We start from the raw sequence: 16164 nt of genomic DNA on the forward strand, positions 1-16164 counted from the left end.
AAATAATCAGGAGCATAAATAAGGTATATCATCAACATCTTTTCCCAAAGGTAGAGGAGTCTAGAACTAGAGGGCATAGGTTTAAGGTGAGAGTGGAGAGATAGAATAGAGACCAGAGGGGGAACCTTTTCACACAGAGGATGATAGGCATCTGGAACAAGCTGCCAGAGGCAGTGATAGAGGGGGGTACAAATTTTTCCTTTAAAAAAGTAACATGGGCAGGGTGGGTATAGAAGGATACGGGCCAAATGCAGGCAAGTGGGACTAGCTCAGTGTTCGAAACTGGGCAGCATGGACAAGCTGGGCCGAAGGGCCTGTTTCCATGCTGTAAACATCTGTGGCTCTATGACTCTATGAACAACAGGAAAACATTGTTTTTCTTTGAGAAAAACAGCAGTGATAAGACAGAGGAATGAAATGTATTTCTTCCTCTTTATTCTACAATTCACTTTCTCCCTTTTAATTATCTTCCTTGTCTCTCTTTAGCTGCATTTTTAGAGATCTTTGTTTATCTTTTCAAATTCTCCATCTTAGTTTACATTACATTTGCTATTGGGATGGTGATGTGCTGTCAGCAATGGTTCGAGGGAGGAATATGTTGGGGTTGGGTGGAGTGGGGTACGGCTGAAATGGGATTATTTTGGTCATGTTCCTGATCCAGAAACTGCCTCAGTGACGAACATACTGATCAGTCTGTGTCCGGAGTGTCTTTCTCCACATTTGAAGAGCAGGGGCCAGGCTGTTCCACCACTGAGATTTGTATCTTTTCCCCATGATCTGGGGGAATTGGCAACCAGCCCCCCCATGAAGCTCAGAGCAAGGCCCCAGGCAGACCATTCCAGTGTCAACACCAGTCTTCCAAACAGCACTAAAGTCATACCTTCCCACATTCCCCACTGATTCCTGTCACCTTGTCAATAACATGCACAAATCTCACCTGTCAGAAAATGGACTACATCCCGGTCCGTGTGGGAGCCTTACTCAGTTGTACAAAACTGTCTCCTTCCTGCTCTACAAATTCTTGCTGACCTTTCATTGATAATTACTTAGCATGAAATGAAAACTCTGCAGAAATATTTATAATTCTATCAAACAAACAAATAAGTATTGTGCATGTTGACAAATTGATTTTAAGTTCACAGTTTATTGTAGAACGCATCTGTTAGAAACACAAGACATGGGCGGCATGGTGGTGCAGTGGTTAGCACTGCTGCCTCACGGTACAGAAGGCGCGAAGGCGCGGATTCAATCCCGGCCCCAGGCCACTGTCCGTGTGGAGTTTGCACATTGTCCCTGTGTCTGCGTGGGTCTTACCCCCACAACCTAAAGATGGGCAGGGTAGGTGAATTGGCCACAATAAATTGCCTCTTCATTAGAAAAAAAAAGAACTGGGTACTGTAAATTTATATATATATGAAAAGAAACACACGACTGGTTTTAAAATGTCACAAAATCCATTTATGTCCAACGTTTCGCATTTATTCATAGACTATACGTTATTTACACACGATGACAATTAATCGCTCGATGTTGCAGTCAGTGTTACATCTGACTGGGGTTGATCATCGATATTACAGTCCCGGGTCCTGTTTAGATCTTGACCTCCAAACATTTCTCTTCTGGGTCCTCTTTGTGTTGAACGACGAGTTGTTGATCTGAAGCAGTTTAATTTTAGAGGGGCAAGCGCTTTCATCAAAGCATCTTTAAATGTCGAACTGGAAAAGTAGTAAATAACTGGATCCAGCGCAGTGTTCAGATATGTCATAAATAGTGTATTATAAAATATCTGAACAGCTGTTTCATATGACTTGCAGTCTCCAGGAACTTGTAGCCTGGTGATTAAAACAGCGATTACAGCAATGTTTGTGGGCAAAAAACACAGAACAAAAACTACTGCCACAACTATCACAAGCTTCACTGCTCGCTTATATTTACCCCTCGATTCGATTTCCATCTGTTTCAACTTCCAGGTTATACAGGACGTGGAGACCAGGATAATCGGAGCTGGTAAAGTAAAATTAAAAACAATATAAACAATATCGGTCCAAATTACTGTAGGTTTTAGACGCTCCTCTATAGCAAAGGATTCACAGTATTCCACATCGCCATGTTCAAAGGTGTGAGGTTCAGCTAAAAGGTGGGAACAGATAGCCACTGCCAGAATCCACAAGATGCCTGTTACCTTCACTGCACAGCGTGTAGGTATCTTGTTCACTCTGTGGTGAGGGTGGACCACTTTGAAATAGCGATCGATCGCCATAATTGTGAGGAACATGATGCTCCCTGCCCGGTTTAGGGAAATCAAAAATATATTCAGACGACATGGCACATCACCAAAGATCCAATTCTTCCCCCGTACATAGTAATCTGCTCGAAACGGTAAACAGCAGATTAACAGAGTGTCTGCAATCGCCAGATTCAGTGAATAAACAGTGTTTGATTTCCAGGATTTTACATGGAAACAGAAGATCCATAACGCCACCATATTCCCAACGAATCCGAGGATAAACGTTACAATAATTATGGGGGCATTATAGGATGCAGGAACCTCTTTCTCAAAAACACACGTCTCGTTGTCCATTGTGGGCGGTACTGTTGTAAACTCAGTCACAGACACAGAAATGAGTTGATTAACTGAATGATCCGCAACTTTACATAAAGTTCTAAACATCACATCACAAATTGTGGGCGGTAATTTGACACAACATGTTACAGCGAAATTCCTAGAATCGCTTAAATATGCATTTGCACCAAAATCATTCATCCACATTACAATACATTTAGGTTTAGAAAACTGTTTTGAAAATTGAATATTTGTTAATTGGGTAGGCAGTCAATCAGCAACCGATTTTCCACTGTTACCCATTCTTTTACAGTGAAGTTTGCAGATCAATAGTTCATATTCTTTTTGGAGACTCCTTTCCTGGTCTCGCTGTCGAGCGCATCTGCTGTGAATTTAAACATTTTCCAAATCAATGGAAAATAAAATCTGTCGTGGTGAAAAATGAGGAGTAATTCACTGGAAGTTTGTCTCACATTGCAAACATTGACGAGGTTCACCCACGGTATTTCTGTTGTTTTTTTGTACTGAATGCATTCACCCCATCTTCTGAATAGAGAGTCTATACTGTTAATTTCATTTACTTTACTAAACACATCTTTTGCAATTCCTGTCCACTATCAGGCGAACTTTCTCGTGCAAAGGTCATGTTGGGTGCGGTAGAATGTTTACCGCAACAGGTAGTTTTTGAAGATTTTCATTTGCCAATTGAGTAAGTGCTTAACTGTGTAAGTGCAGTGACTGTAAACAGCACACGGACTCGTTTTCTTGCAAACTAATTTTCAAAGAATAGGAAATAATCTTTGTTCTGCTTAACACTCTCTAAATAAAATAATTCAAACACTCCACCTCTCCCACCGGGGCAAATGTAGGAATTTGAAATGTATTGAGCGCGATTCTCCGGACTCACGACGGTTCGGAGAATAGCGGGCGTCGCAAATTTTTACGGCGAAGCTGTTCCGACGCCCTCCCGCTATTCTCCGAACCCCGCAAAATCTCGGAGTCGCCATTCCCGACAAACGCCTCCTTCACGCCCCCAACACGACCAGAATCGCCACTAATAGCCCCCCCCCCCCCGCTATTCACCAGCCCGGATGGGCCGAAGTCCCGACATCTTCGCGCCCTGTTTGCACGGCGTGAAACACACCTGCTATTTAAGTTCGTCAACCAGTCGGGCTGGCTGACGACAGCTTGGAGGAGGTGAGCGCACCGCTCAGCGCACCTCTCAGCGCACCGCTCAGCGCACCACTCACCGCACCGTTCACCGCACCGCTCGAGTCTGGCCACAACGGAGAAGGCATCCCTGAGAACGGGAGGGGGGGGTCCAGAGCGGGGTCAGTGGGGGAGACGGAGGGGGCAGTGGGGGAGACGGGGGGCGCAGTGGGGGAGATGGAGGGGGCAGTGGGGGAGACGGAGGGGGCAGTGGGGGGGACGGAGGGGGCAGTGGGGGGGACGGGGGGGGCAGTGGGGGGGACGGGGGGCAGTGGGGGGGACGGGGGGAGTGGGGGAGACGGAGGGGGCAGTGGGGGAGACGGGGGGCAGTGGGGGAGATGGGGGGATGGGGGGAGTGGGGGGGACGGGGGGAGTGGGGGAGACGGGGGGGAGCGGGGGAGATGGGGGGGAGTGGGAGTGGGGGGGGTTAGGTAGAGAGTGAGCGAGTGAGCCGTCCAACCCCGTAACAAAATGTCTGCCACCATGCCATGGCGTGCCGGACACGAGGACACGGCCGCTGGTTGCCCTGTGGCTTACGGCCACAGGCCACTGACGCACCCGTGAGGAGGACATCATTTACTGGCCGTTGGATGCAGAAAGTGACCAGGGGTTAGGCTGCCCGCGTGTCAGCAGCACGATCAGGCCACCGGGACACACAGGTATCCCGTGGCAGGCGGCTGCCGAGGTGTCGACTAACCTCCGTCTAACATGTCCCATTTCTCTGCCTCCCACCACCACCCTTCTGTAGGTTAGCACAATGTATGTGAACAGAACGCCTATGTTCTGCGCAGTGGTTGGGGCCGCTGCACTGCATTTGGCGATGCAGCAGCATCCACACCCACAACCCGCAGTGGATGCAGGGCCGAGGGAAGGGCCGAGGAGTTGCCAGTCGTCGAGCAGCATGGGGAGGAGGAGGAGGAGGAGGAAGAGGAAGAGGAGAGAGTGAGGGTGCAGCCACGGCGCCAGAGGCGACGACCAAAGCCGAGGGTGTACCGTGTCCGGGTCTCTTTCCTAACAATGACGGACATCATCTGCAGGAGGAGACTCCGGCTGAGTAGGCAGACGGTGATACATATCTGCCAACTCCTGTCGCACCTCACCCCACGTGGAACGGGGGGAGGACACGCGATCCCGGTTGCCATCAAGGTGACGGTCGCTCTTAACTTCTATGCTACCGGCTCCTTCCAGTCTCCGAGCGGGGACCTCTCCGGGATCTCCCAGTCATCGGTCCACAGGTGTATCCGGGATGTGACCGACGCCCTCTATGCCATCGCGGACCGCTACATCACCTTTCCCGAGGACCAAGCAAGTCAAGACTCACGAGCTCGTGGATTTGCCAGCATGGCCGGGATACCGAGGGTGCAGGGGGCAATCGATTGTGTTCACGTCCCCATGCACCCGCCTGCAGGGGACAGGGATGTGTTCACAAACAGAAGGGGGACATACTCCATGAATATCCAGGTGGTATGCGACCCCCACATGAGGATCATGAACGTCTCTGCAAGGTTCCCAGGAGGTGTGCATGACTCCTACATACTGGCGCAGTCGTTCATCCCTGCGATGTTTGAGGGACGTCCCCCCCAGCTGAGGGGCTGGTTGCTAGGCGACAGGGGTTATCCGCTGAGGTCTTGGCTGATGACGCCTATACGGAGGCCTCAGACCAATGCGGAAACACGATACAACGAGGCCCATGCAGCAACCAGGGGTGTGGTGGAGCGCTGCCTTGGCCTCCTGAAGATGAGATTCAGGTGCCTGGACCGCTCCGGAGGGGCCCTGCAGTACCAGGCCGAAAGGGATGGTTGTGACCAGGGGGCACCTTCTTGGCACTTACCCTGGCAGCCCTGGTGAGGTTGTGTAGCTTTTTCCGGCACTGCTCTGCAGAGCGAGGGTTCTGCCCCACAGCACTGACGGCAGCGGCCACCTCACGCCAGGCCTGGCGTACCACGCTGGCAGGTTGGCGATGCCCTCTCCGCGGGCGGAGGATGCCCCTCCTCTGCTTGACAGCATCGAGCAGAGTCTCGACATCGGCCCCCACAAAACGAGGTGCAGCTCTCCTGGACTCCGACATCATGGCCGACAGATTCTGTGCTCGCCCGCGCCTTTTTACGACGTTGGGCGGCGTCACGTGGGCGTGTTCATGTCGTCGCCGTGTTCCGTCGTCATCGCGCACGTGATTGACGCGGCCGCGTTACTAGCCCATTTCCCGGAAGTGAATACGTCGGGAAATGGACCCTTCACGACCGTCGTAAAACGCGCCCGTTTTTTACGACAGTTTTGCGATTTTTCGCGGGTGCGGAGAACCGCGCCCATTGTATTTACAATATTCGGTGTAGTAAGGGTTAAAACCCTGGACTAGAGTGTGTTTGACTGCTGCAGTCATGTCTTAAAAGATTCTTAGGTTAAAATACAACAAAGCTTTTAGGAGCCAGGGGTGAAATTAACCATTGTAAAAAGCTTGGATTAATGCAATTTTGTTTTGGGATTCCCTGGGGAGTTCATTAGTTTTCAGGGTGGCAAGGTGATACCTGGGTATAGGTAAGGCATCAAACTTTTTGAGAAAGTATTTTCACACAGTGAAGCAGGTCTGCTCTCACTGCAAGTTAGTTAAAAGAGATTAAGTATATTTAAAGCAGTGCAGACTCAGCTGGGGACAAGGGGGTGCTGAAACAAGCCAGTTGAAGAAGCTTTTGAAGACATACAGCCAGAGTTTCTGCATGGGTCTAACCAGAATTAGAGCTTTTCTGTAAAGCAGTGCCAAGAGATCTTTTTCTCAATGAATACATCTGAAAAGCAAGTATTTCTCTGTATCATTGGTATTTACCTTGGATTGAGAGCTGAGATGGTTTATTTTCTTGTTGTTTATGTGGGAATAAAGATAGCAGTTAAGGGCATTGTATTCACTGTATTGAGTCGTATTGTTTAAGGGATAATTGTAAGCTATTTTCTGGTGTGATGTTAAAGATTGTAATACTGTGTTAGTAATAAAGTTTGATTTAATATATCATATCCCTATTTCATTGTGCAATCAGCCCTAGAGTGCAGTATCCTTTCCTCACAGTCTTACAAAATTAAAATAAAGTATTGCGGTTTCTGTCCAGTATCCTAGCCGTTGCTGGGGTCTGGTCTGGGATCCTCATAAAATTGGGGGCTCTTTGCTGGGCCATTAAAATACAATTGCTTGTGTGGCTTGGGATTGTTGAACTTAAAGACAGTGACTGTTTGTGGGATGGTTCCTTTCTTTCAGGTTTTAATATGAGTGATGGCTCTTTCGGTTGCAAAGGTTTTCCTGTGTGTAAAAGAGGTTACTCGGGATGGTTTACAAAGGGTGACAAAAACAAAACATTTGGGTTTGGCGGGAAAGCTGCAGTTAACCTTATTTAAGGGGTGAGGAAGGTATAGATAATACAAACGGTTGCTCAGCATTTAAATTTGCCAGAGACACAGTCTGAATCATTAGAATGAGCTAGAATTCAATTACAGTTGAAACAATTAGATATGCAGGAAAAGATAAAGAGAAAAAATAGAACTGAAGCAATTGGAAATAGAAGAAAAGGAAAAGGAGGAGGCTTTTCAAAAGGAAATGGAAAGGAAGAAGCTTGAGGTAGAAATGGGCAGATTAGCAAAGGAAGAAAGAGGTGAGGAAAGGGAGAGATTGGCAAAGGCGGAATCAAAGGAAACGGAGAGACAATTTGAACTTCGGAAACTGGAGCTGCAAAGAGAACACCAATGGAAAATGTTTGAGTTAAAGGCAGAAGGTGAGGAAGGTCTAGAGGAAAGAGAAACACTTCCTAGTTAAAGCTTCATAGTGATCTGTTCAAATATATTCAAGGACTCCCAAGATTTGATGAGAAACATGTGGAAACCTCTTTTTAATCTTATTTGAGAAAATGGCTAAACAATTGAATTGGCCAAAGACCATGTGGGTAATTTTGAAAGGTGGATAACAGCATTCAAAATAGACCAAATGTATGACCCTCTGAGGGAAAAGATTATTTTGAAGGAATTTAAAGATCCACTTTCCTCAGTAGTGAGAACCCCTGTGGAAGAACAAAGCGTTAAAACTGCTAGACTGGCAGCAGAAATTGCAGATGATTTTGAATTGGTTCATAAAGCAGAGTCTGCTTTTCCACATCAGTTTTAATCGGTGAAGGACAGAAACTAGGGAAATGAAACATTCACAGGTGGTCAAGGCAAATGAGGTCTAGTTGGTAATATTAAGCAGAGTTTGCCTCAGATTAAAAAGGAATCCTATGATACTGGATGGGAGATAAGAAAACTTTATTGTAATAAAGTTGGACACATGAAGTCGCAGTGTTGGTAGGTTAAGAAAAGTATTGGGAAGACAGACTTGGTAAAACAAGATAAGCCAGTGGGTTTATTAATGTGGGGAGTAAAAGCATTGTTCCAGTGGAAGGGGTGCAACAGTGTGTACAGCCTGTTCAGAGGTTTGTGGATACAGCAGGTACCAGAACTTTCGAAAGATTCCATTTGTGGGGCGAAGGTTTACTTGCGGTACAAGGTGGCATAGGCAACAAGATTAAGTTCTTAAGATATACAGGAGCAAGTCAGTCTTTAATAGTGAGAGATAAGGGACTTCTGGGGGTGGCCATGGAGGAGTAGGTCACACATTTGATAGCTCCCTCCTGTAATGGACTTTTGGACCTTTTCCCCCATTTTTCCCCGGATTTTATGGGATAAATAGGTGAAGAGTGAGATAGTAAGGAGAAATCCCCCTCCGGTGTATGGAGAATTTGACCAGAAGTGGCCGTGTGAGACGACAAAGGCCTATAAGGGAGACGCAAGCAGAGCTGGTAACACAGGACAGCATGGCGGAGAGCAAGGGCTGCGGGGAGATGGCACAGTGGTTGATGGAGCAGCTGGTGAAGCTTTTCGAGGATTGCTTCGCCAAGCTGAAGAAGGACACGCTGGACCCGATTAAGGCTTCGATTGATCAAGTGGTTCAGAATCAAGAAACCCACGTGCGAGCGATCCAGGAGATGGAGCAAAAGTTGTCCGAGCACGAGGAGTACATAACCATGCTGGAAAACAAGGTGGGAATGATGAACGACTGCCAGAAAATAACGCAGGAGAAGCTGGAGGAGCTGGAGAATAGGTGCAGGAGGCAGAATCTCAGAATTGTTGGTCTCCCTGAAGGCAGTGAGGGATTGGATGCGAGGGCCTACGTGATGGACATGTTGGAGAAGTTGATGGGGGTTGGGGCGTTCCCTCGGCCCCTGGAATTGGACAGAGTATACAGAGCCCTCGCAGTGAAGCCCAAGCGAACGAGCCGGCGAGGGCCATGGTGGTGCATTTTCACCGTTTCATGGACAAGGAACACGTTCTGCGGTGGGCCAAGAAAGAACGGAGCAGCAAGTGGGAGAACTGATGTTTGTTTACTGGGGAATGTGATGCTTTTAAAATGTTTATTCATGTGGGGGAGAGGGGAGAGAACAATAGGGAAACAGACTGCTTAGTGCCAGGGGCAGGCGTTATCAACTCAGCATGGGTCAGCTGACTCTCGGATGTGCAGTGGGGGGTGAGCAGGTGTTAAGCTGGAGCTTGACTTGGGGGATTGGGATTCTAGTGTTGTTGCGGGGGGGGGGGGGGGGGGGGAGCTGCTTTGCTGACAGGGCAGGAACTGTTATTAGGGGACAAATGGGAGGTTCGGGAACGGCCACTGCCCGAGCCGGGACTCGAGGAAGCGGAGGGCACGAGCTCAAGGCTGGCCTAAAAGGGTGATGGCTAATCAGGAAGGGGGGGGGGGGGGTTGGAAGCTCCCAACCAGGCTGATCACATGGAACGTTAGAGGACTGAATGGACCGGTCAAGAGGGCTTGCGTGTTCGCGCATTTGAAGGGGCTGAAGGCGGGCGTGGCAATGCTACAAGAGGCACACCTAAAGGTTGCGGACCAGACGAGATTGAGGAAGGGGTGGGTCAGCCAAGTGTTCCACTCAGGACTGGGCTCAAAGACTAGGGGGGTAGCGACCTTGATCAGCAAACGAGTGCCATTCGAGGCAGGGAGAATCGTGTCCGACACCGAGGGTAGGTACATAATGGTGAATGGGAAGCTGGAGGGGGGGCAGGTGGTACTTGTGAACATATATGCTCAGAGTTTATGTGGCGGGTTTTAAGTAAGATCCCAGACTTAGAGTCACATAATCTGATCATGGGAGGGGACTTCAATACAGTCATTGATCCGGAATTGGACTGTTCAAAATCTAGGACGGCGAGGAGGCCAGCTGTGGCAAAGGAATTGAAGGGTTTTATGGAATAGATGGGGGGAGTAGACCCATGGAGGTTTGCACAGCCGTGGGCGAAGGAGTTTTCCTTTTTCTCACATGTCCACAAGGTATACTCTTGCATCGACTTTTTGTTCTGAGCAGGGCGCTAATACCGGATGTGGTGGATACTGAGTACTCGGCAATTGGAGTATCGGATCATGCCCTGCATTGGGTGGATCTATGGGTTAGTGTGGAGAGAGGGCAACGCCCACTGTGGAGAATGGATGTGGGGTTGTTGGCGAACGAAGCAAGCTGTGGGCGAGTGAACAAGTCCATCCAGAACTACCTGGAAACAAATGATACGGAGAGGTCTCTGCAGCGACGGTTTGGGAAGCTTTGAAGGCAGTAGTCAGAGGGGAATTAATCTCGATACAGGCCCAAAGAGAAAAGGTGGAACAGGCTGAGAAGGATAGATTAGTGGAGGAGATACTCCAGGTGAACAGGAGATACTCGAGGCCCCGGACGCGGGGCTACTGAGGGAGCGGCGGAGGTTACAGGCGGAGTTTGGGTTGTTGACTACAGGGAAAGCGGTGGAACAGTTGAGGAAGGCAAGGGGGGCGATCTATGAGTACGGGGAAAAGGCAAGCAGAATGTTGGCGCACCAGCTCAGGAAAAGGAAGGCGGCTAGGGAGATAGGTACAATAAAGAGTAGAGACGAAAATACTGTCCTGGACCCAGCGGGTGTAAACGAGGTGTTTAAGGACTTATATAGTAAATTGATCAGTTGAGGTTCCCAAGGGTGGAGGAGGACCTGGTGGAAGGACTGGGAGCCCCAATTGAGATTGAGGAAATAATCAAGGGGCTGGAAGGCATGCAGTCGGGCAAGGCCCCGGGTCCTGACAGCTACCCGGTGGAATTCTCTAAAAAGTTTTCAGAGATATTGAGACCACTGCTGGTGAGGACATTTAACGAAGCAAGAGAGAAGGGAGCCCTCCCCCCCAACAATGTCACAGGCCTCGATTTCATTGATCCTAAAACGGGAGAAGGATCCGAGTAATGTGGGTCATACAGGCCGATTTCTCTACTGAATGTGGACGCCAAACTGCTGGCTAAGATACTGGCCACAAGGATAGAGAAACTGTGTCCCGGGGTGATAGGGGAAGACCAGATGGGATTTGTTAAGGGCAGGCAACTCAAGGCCAATGTTTGAAGGCTTCTAAATGTTATTATGATGCCCTCAGAAGAAGAGGAGGCAGAGGTGGTGCTAGCGATGGATGCGGGGAAGACTTTTGATCGGGTGGAGTGGACTTACATGTGGGAGGCGCTGGGAAGGTTTGGGTTTGGTGAGGGCTTTATTGACTGGGTGCGGTTGCTCTATCAGGCACCAATAGCGAGTGTGTGTATGAACTGGCTGAGGTCGGGGTATTTTAAACTACCCTGAGAGACGAGGCAAGGGTGCCCCCTCTCCCCGTTACTGTTTGCTCTGGCCATAGAGCCATTGGCCACTGCGTTAAGAGCCTCTTGGAACTGGAAAGGGCTGGTTTGGGGGGAGGGGGTGGTGGAGCACCGAGTCTCGCTTTACACAGATGACTTGCTCTTGTACATTTCGGATGCGTTGGAGGGGATGGGGGAAGTCATGCGAATCTTGGGGGGATTTGGCAATTGTTCGGGGTATAAATTGAACATGGGGAAAAGCGAGATGTTTGCATTCCAGGCAAGAGGACAGGAGAAGAGACTGGGAGAGCTGACGCTTAGAATGGTAGGGAAGAGCTTTTGATATCTGGGAATCCAGGTGGCCCGGGAATGGGAGGCACTGCACAAGTTAAACCTATCCCGGTTGGTAGAACAAATGGAAGGGGACTTTAAGAGATGGGACATGCTTCCGCTATCACTGGCGGGGAGGGTACAGACCGTGAAAATGACGGTCCTCCCCAGATTTCTGTTTGTCTTTCAGTGCCTCCCCATTGTCATGTGAGAGTGTCTTTAAGAAATGGATGTTTAAGCAATGTACCTTTAAGAAATAGAGCAGCTCATATTACTGAAGTGATGTCAGAGGGTGGGGGTAGCTTTTTGGGAGTTTTAGTTTCAGTTTTGAGGAAAAGAGATTGGGTGTGTCTCTGTTTTGCAGGGAGCTGGATTCGCTGTGATCTCTGCCATGAAAGACTATCTCTGATTCATTTGGGTGATTTAAACTTATAATAGTAATGTATTTAACCTGATGTGTTTCTGTTGTTAAAGGTGTTAAGCCTTTTGGAGGTATGAAGGAACATTTGGAGGGATTATTTAGTGTTGTATTATTTTTGGGGTTATCTTTGGAGTAAGGGGTGGTAAATGATCCAATGTTTATTTAAAAAGGTTAAGTTGAATTCATGGAATAAACATTGTTTTGTGTTTAAAAACCCATGTGTCCATAATTGTCATACCACACCTGGAGACCAAGCTGTGGGCTTCAAAAGCAACAATACATTAAAGGGAGTGGTTGGTTGAACTCCATGATACATTTTGGGGTTATGAAAATGCCGCTCCCATAACAATTGGGGGCTCGAGGGGGGATAAAAGTTTAACTATTGGATTGGCTTTTGTGAACTTAAAGACAGTGAAGGATTGTTGCTTTTCCGGTGTGGTATTTTAGTTTAAGTGGGGTGAGTGTTGTGAACAATGGCTCTTTCAGAGGCTCAGAAGCTTTTAGGGGTGGAGAATGTCACACGCAGTACCTTACGGACGGAGACAAAAAGCAGACTGTTAGACTTGGCAAAAACATTACAGTTTACATTACCTGACAAAATGCGAAAAGATGAGGTAATAATGGCGGTGGTTAAGCATTTAAAGTTGCCTGAGATTGAGTCTGACTCATTGGAAATGGCAAAAATTCAGTTGCAAATTAAACAAATGGAACATGAGAAAGAATTAAAGCGGCTTGAATACGAAAGAGAGGGGAAAGAAAAGGAGAGAGAAGAAAGGAGAAAAGAAAGAATAGCCCGAGCAGAACTAAAAGAAAAAGAAAGGGAGGTACAGATCAGGGAAAAAGATAAAGAGAGGGAGTTTGAACTTCTGAAAATGCCATGAAACATGAAAGTCAATTAAAATTGGCAGACATAATTGCGGGACCACGGAGCGGCAATAAGGCGGCCGCGAAAGTGCTGGAGAGCGGGCTGCAATCGATGGAACCGTGGGAGGCCAGGAGGTAGAGGAAGAGAGAGAGAAAGAGACAGAGGCAAGGAGCAGAGGAAACTGACCTGAAACTTAAGATGGCGGACACACGGACCTTTCTTGCTCCAGGAGAAGAAAAACAGTTTTGGAGTCGCTGAAGCAGGACAACTTGGACCCACTTCAGATGCTCAAGAGGTAAAAGTTAAGGAGCTGGGAGAAGGAAGGCGGCAGCGAAAGTGCTGAGGAGCGGGCTGCGGCACATGGAACAGCGGGAGTCCAGAAGGCAGAAGAAAAAGGAGAAAAAGGGACAGAGGCAAGGACCTGAAGAAACTTACCTGGGACCGAAGATGGCGGACACACAGGACCCCGGACTCAGCAATCCAGCAGGCGCTGGATAACATGCTTCAGGTAATGAAATCCAGTTTTGAAGCGCTGAAGCGGGACAGCTTGGACCCAATCCAGAAAGCGGTGGATCAGCTGAACCAGAGGCTGGATGTGCAAGATGTTAAAGTTAAGGAGCTGGGAGAGGCGGTGGAGGAGCAGGCGGATGCGCAGATGGTTGCGGCGCTAGAAGTGGACGGCCTGAAGGAGCGGCAGAGAAGACTGCTGGACAGAGTGGAGGAGCTGGAGAATAGAGTCCGCAGGAACAATCTGAGGATGGTCGGCCTCCCGGAGGGGGCTGAGGGAGCTGATGTTGCAGCGTTTGTAGCAGACCTGTTGAAGCAGCTGATGGGGGCCGAAGCCTTTCCGCGACCGCCGGAGCTGGAGGGGGCACACAGAGTGCAGGCGAGGCAGGGGCGGCCGGGCGGACCCCCCCCTGCCCGATGGTGATTAGGTTCCACAGGTTCGTGGACAAGGAGCGGGTGCTGCGGTGGGCAAAGAGCGCCAGGAGCAGCACGTGGAACAACAGTGTTCTCCGCATTTACCAGGACCTAAGCCAGAAGGTGGCTCGGCAGCGAGCAGCCTTTAAGAATGTCAAGGAGGTGCTGTACAAGAAGCACGTGAAGTTTGGTCTGCTGTTCCTGGCTCGCCTATGGGTCACGCGCCAGGGTCAACACCACTACTTCTCCGAGCCCGAAGAAGCGATGGATTTTGTGAGGGACCTGGGGCTGGTCTCGAAAAGAGGCCCCACGGACGCGAATTAGGGCCCGAGGATTACCGTGGGAAGGTACGCCGAATGGGCCTGGACTGCTGCTCAACGGTTTGCTGGGCCAAAGGTGCCAAGCGGAACATTTGGGACTCTTTTCTTTGTTCATGGACATTGGTTTGGGGGGTTTACTTTTTGTTTCTCTTTTTTCTCATGGGGTTTTTTTTTTGTTTTTTCCTCTTTTTCCTGTTTTTCCTTTATGAACGGATTTGTACTTTTTGTGCAGCTCACGGAGGACACTGGAGCCGGCTTGCTCCAGTGGGTTGGAGAGGGGGATGGGGCGCCGGGAAGTGGGGAGGAGGACGGGGAAACAATGGGAATGAGACAGGAGGGCGCCGGAGTGTTGAGTCACCGGGCTAGCAGATTGGCTAGTCAAGGGAGTCAGGTGGGAGGGGAGATCACAGCCAGTGGATGGCAGGGGTGGGGGTATCGGGGATGTGGTTAGGGGGGGGGGGGTTGTTCTGCTGACGTGGGAGGGACTTCAAATAGGCACTGGAAAGGAGGTCGAGGGTGGAGGCAGCCAAAGGGCGGGCCAGGAATGGCGCGACGCACGGGCTGGGGGCCGGCCCGAGAAAGGCTATGGCTGTCTGGCGTGGTGGGGGTGGGGGGGGGGGGGGGTGGTGGGGTTGGGTTGTGCCCCCCGACCAGGCTGATCACCTGGAACGTCAAGGGACTGAATGGGCCGGTTAAGAGGGCGCGGGTGTTCGCGCACTTGCGGGCTCTGAGGGCGGACGTAATTATGTTGCAGGAGACACATCTGAAAGTGTCTGACCAGACCAGGCTAAGGAAGGGCTGGATTAGCCAGGTCTTCCACTCGGACTTGGACTCGAAGTCCAGGGGGGTGGTAATCATGATCAACAAGCGCGTGCAATTTGAGGCAGAGGGCATATCCGCAGACAGGGGGGGCAGATACCTGATGGTACGGGGCAGATTGGAGGGGAGAAGAGTGGTGCTGGTGAATATATATGCCTCGAACTGGGATGATGTGGACTTCATTAAAAGAGTGCTGGGGAAGATCCCGGACTTGGATTCTCGCAGGCTAATAATGGGAGGGGACTTTAACATGGTCCTTGACCCGACTTTGGATCGGTCGTGTCCCAGAACGGGTAGACTCTCAGCAATGGCAAGGGAGCTGAAAGGGTTTATGGAGCAAATGGGGGCAGTGGACCCCTGGAGAGATAGACAGCCAACAGGAAGGGGCTACTCGTTTTACTCGCACATCCAGAAAGTATATTCTAGGATAGATTTCTTCGTACTAAGCAGGGATTGTATAGGGGAGGTAAAGAACACGGAATACTTGGCAATTACTATCTCAGACCATGCCCCGCATTGGGTAGACCTGCAGATCAGGGGAGCGAGCTACCAACGCCCACAATGGAGGCTAGACGTGGGACTGCTGTCGGAGGAGGGGATCTGCGAGAGGCTTCGGAGATGTATGCAAAATTACTTGCAGGTGAATGACACGGGGGAGGTCTCAGCGGCGACCCTGTGGGAGGCACTAAAGGCAGTAGTGCGGGGGGAGCTGATTTCAATTGGGGCCCACAGAGCCAAGGCAGACCGGGCAGAGATGGATAGATTGGTCAGGGAAATGGGTCGGGTAGATGAAGAGCACACGGAGTCCCCGGGGGAGGTTTTACTCAGGGAGAGGCAGAGGCTACAGGCGGAACTGGGGGCACTATCCACGAGCAGGGCTGTGGAACAGCTTAGGAAGGTGAGGGGAGTGGTGTACGAGCATGGGGAAAAGGCTAGCAGACTGTTAGCGCAGCAACTCAGGAGGAGGGAGGCGGCCAGGGAAATAGGTAGAGTGAGGGATGGGGAGGGGCCCAAAGTGGAGGACCCGGCAGGATTGAATAAGGTATTCCGGGACTTCTACC

At 49.8% G+C, this 16164-nt stretch overlaps 1 protein-coding gene across 2 annotated transcripts; it reads right to left on the reverse strand.

The window, feature by feature from the left end:
* Positions 1-1439: 1439 nt before the first annotated feature.
* On the reverse strand, positions 1440-2590 carry LOC119962150 (hydroxycarboxylic acid receptor 1-like). 2 transcript variants are annotated; one of them, XM_038790095.1, is made up of 2 exons: positions 2183-2519; positions 1440-2004 (listed from the first exon to the last, which is right to left on the reverse strand). In XM_038790095.1, exons 1-2 carry the CDS (start codon positions 2322-2324, stop codon positions 1517-1519), a joined length of 630 nt encoding a protein of 209 aa, XP_038646023.1. In that variant the 5' UTR covers positions 2325-2519; the 3' UTR covers positions 1440-1516. The 2 variants fall into 2 exon arrangements, with proteins under 2 accessions (XP_038646023.1, XP_038646014.1); XM_038790086.1 differs by having other exon boundaries at positions 1541-1832; positions 1936-2590.
* Positions 2591-16164: the final 13574 nt, after the last annotated feature.

This window comes from Scyliorhinus canicula, chromosome 1 (genome assembly GCF_902713615.1).
Source record: "Scyliorhinus canicula chromosome 1, sScyCan1.1, whole genome shotgun sequence".
In the NCBI taxonomy this organism is placed as follows: Eukaryota; Metazoa; Chordata; class Chondrichthyes; order Carcharhiniformes; family Scyliorhinidae; genus Scyliorhinus; species Scyliorhinus canicula.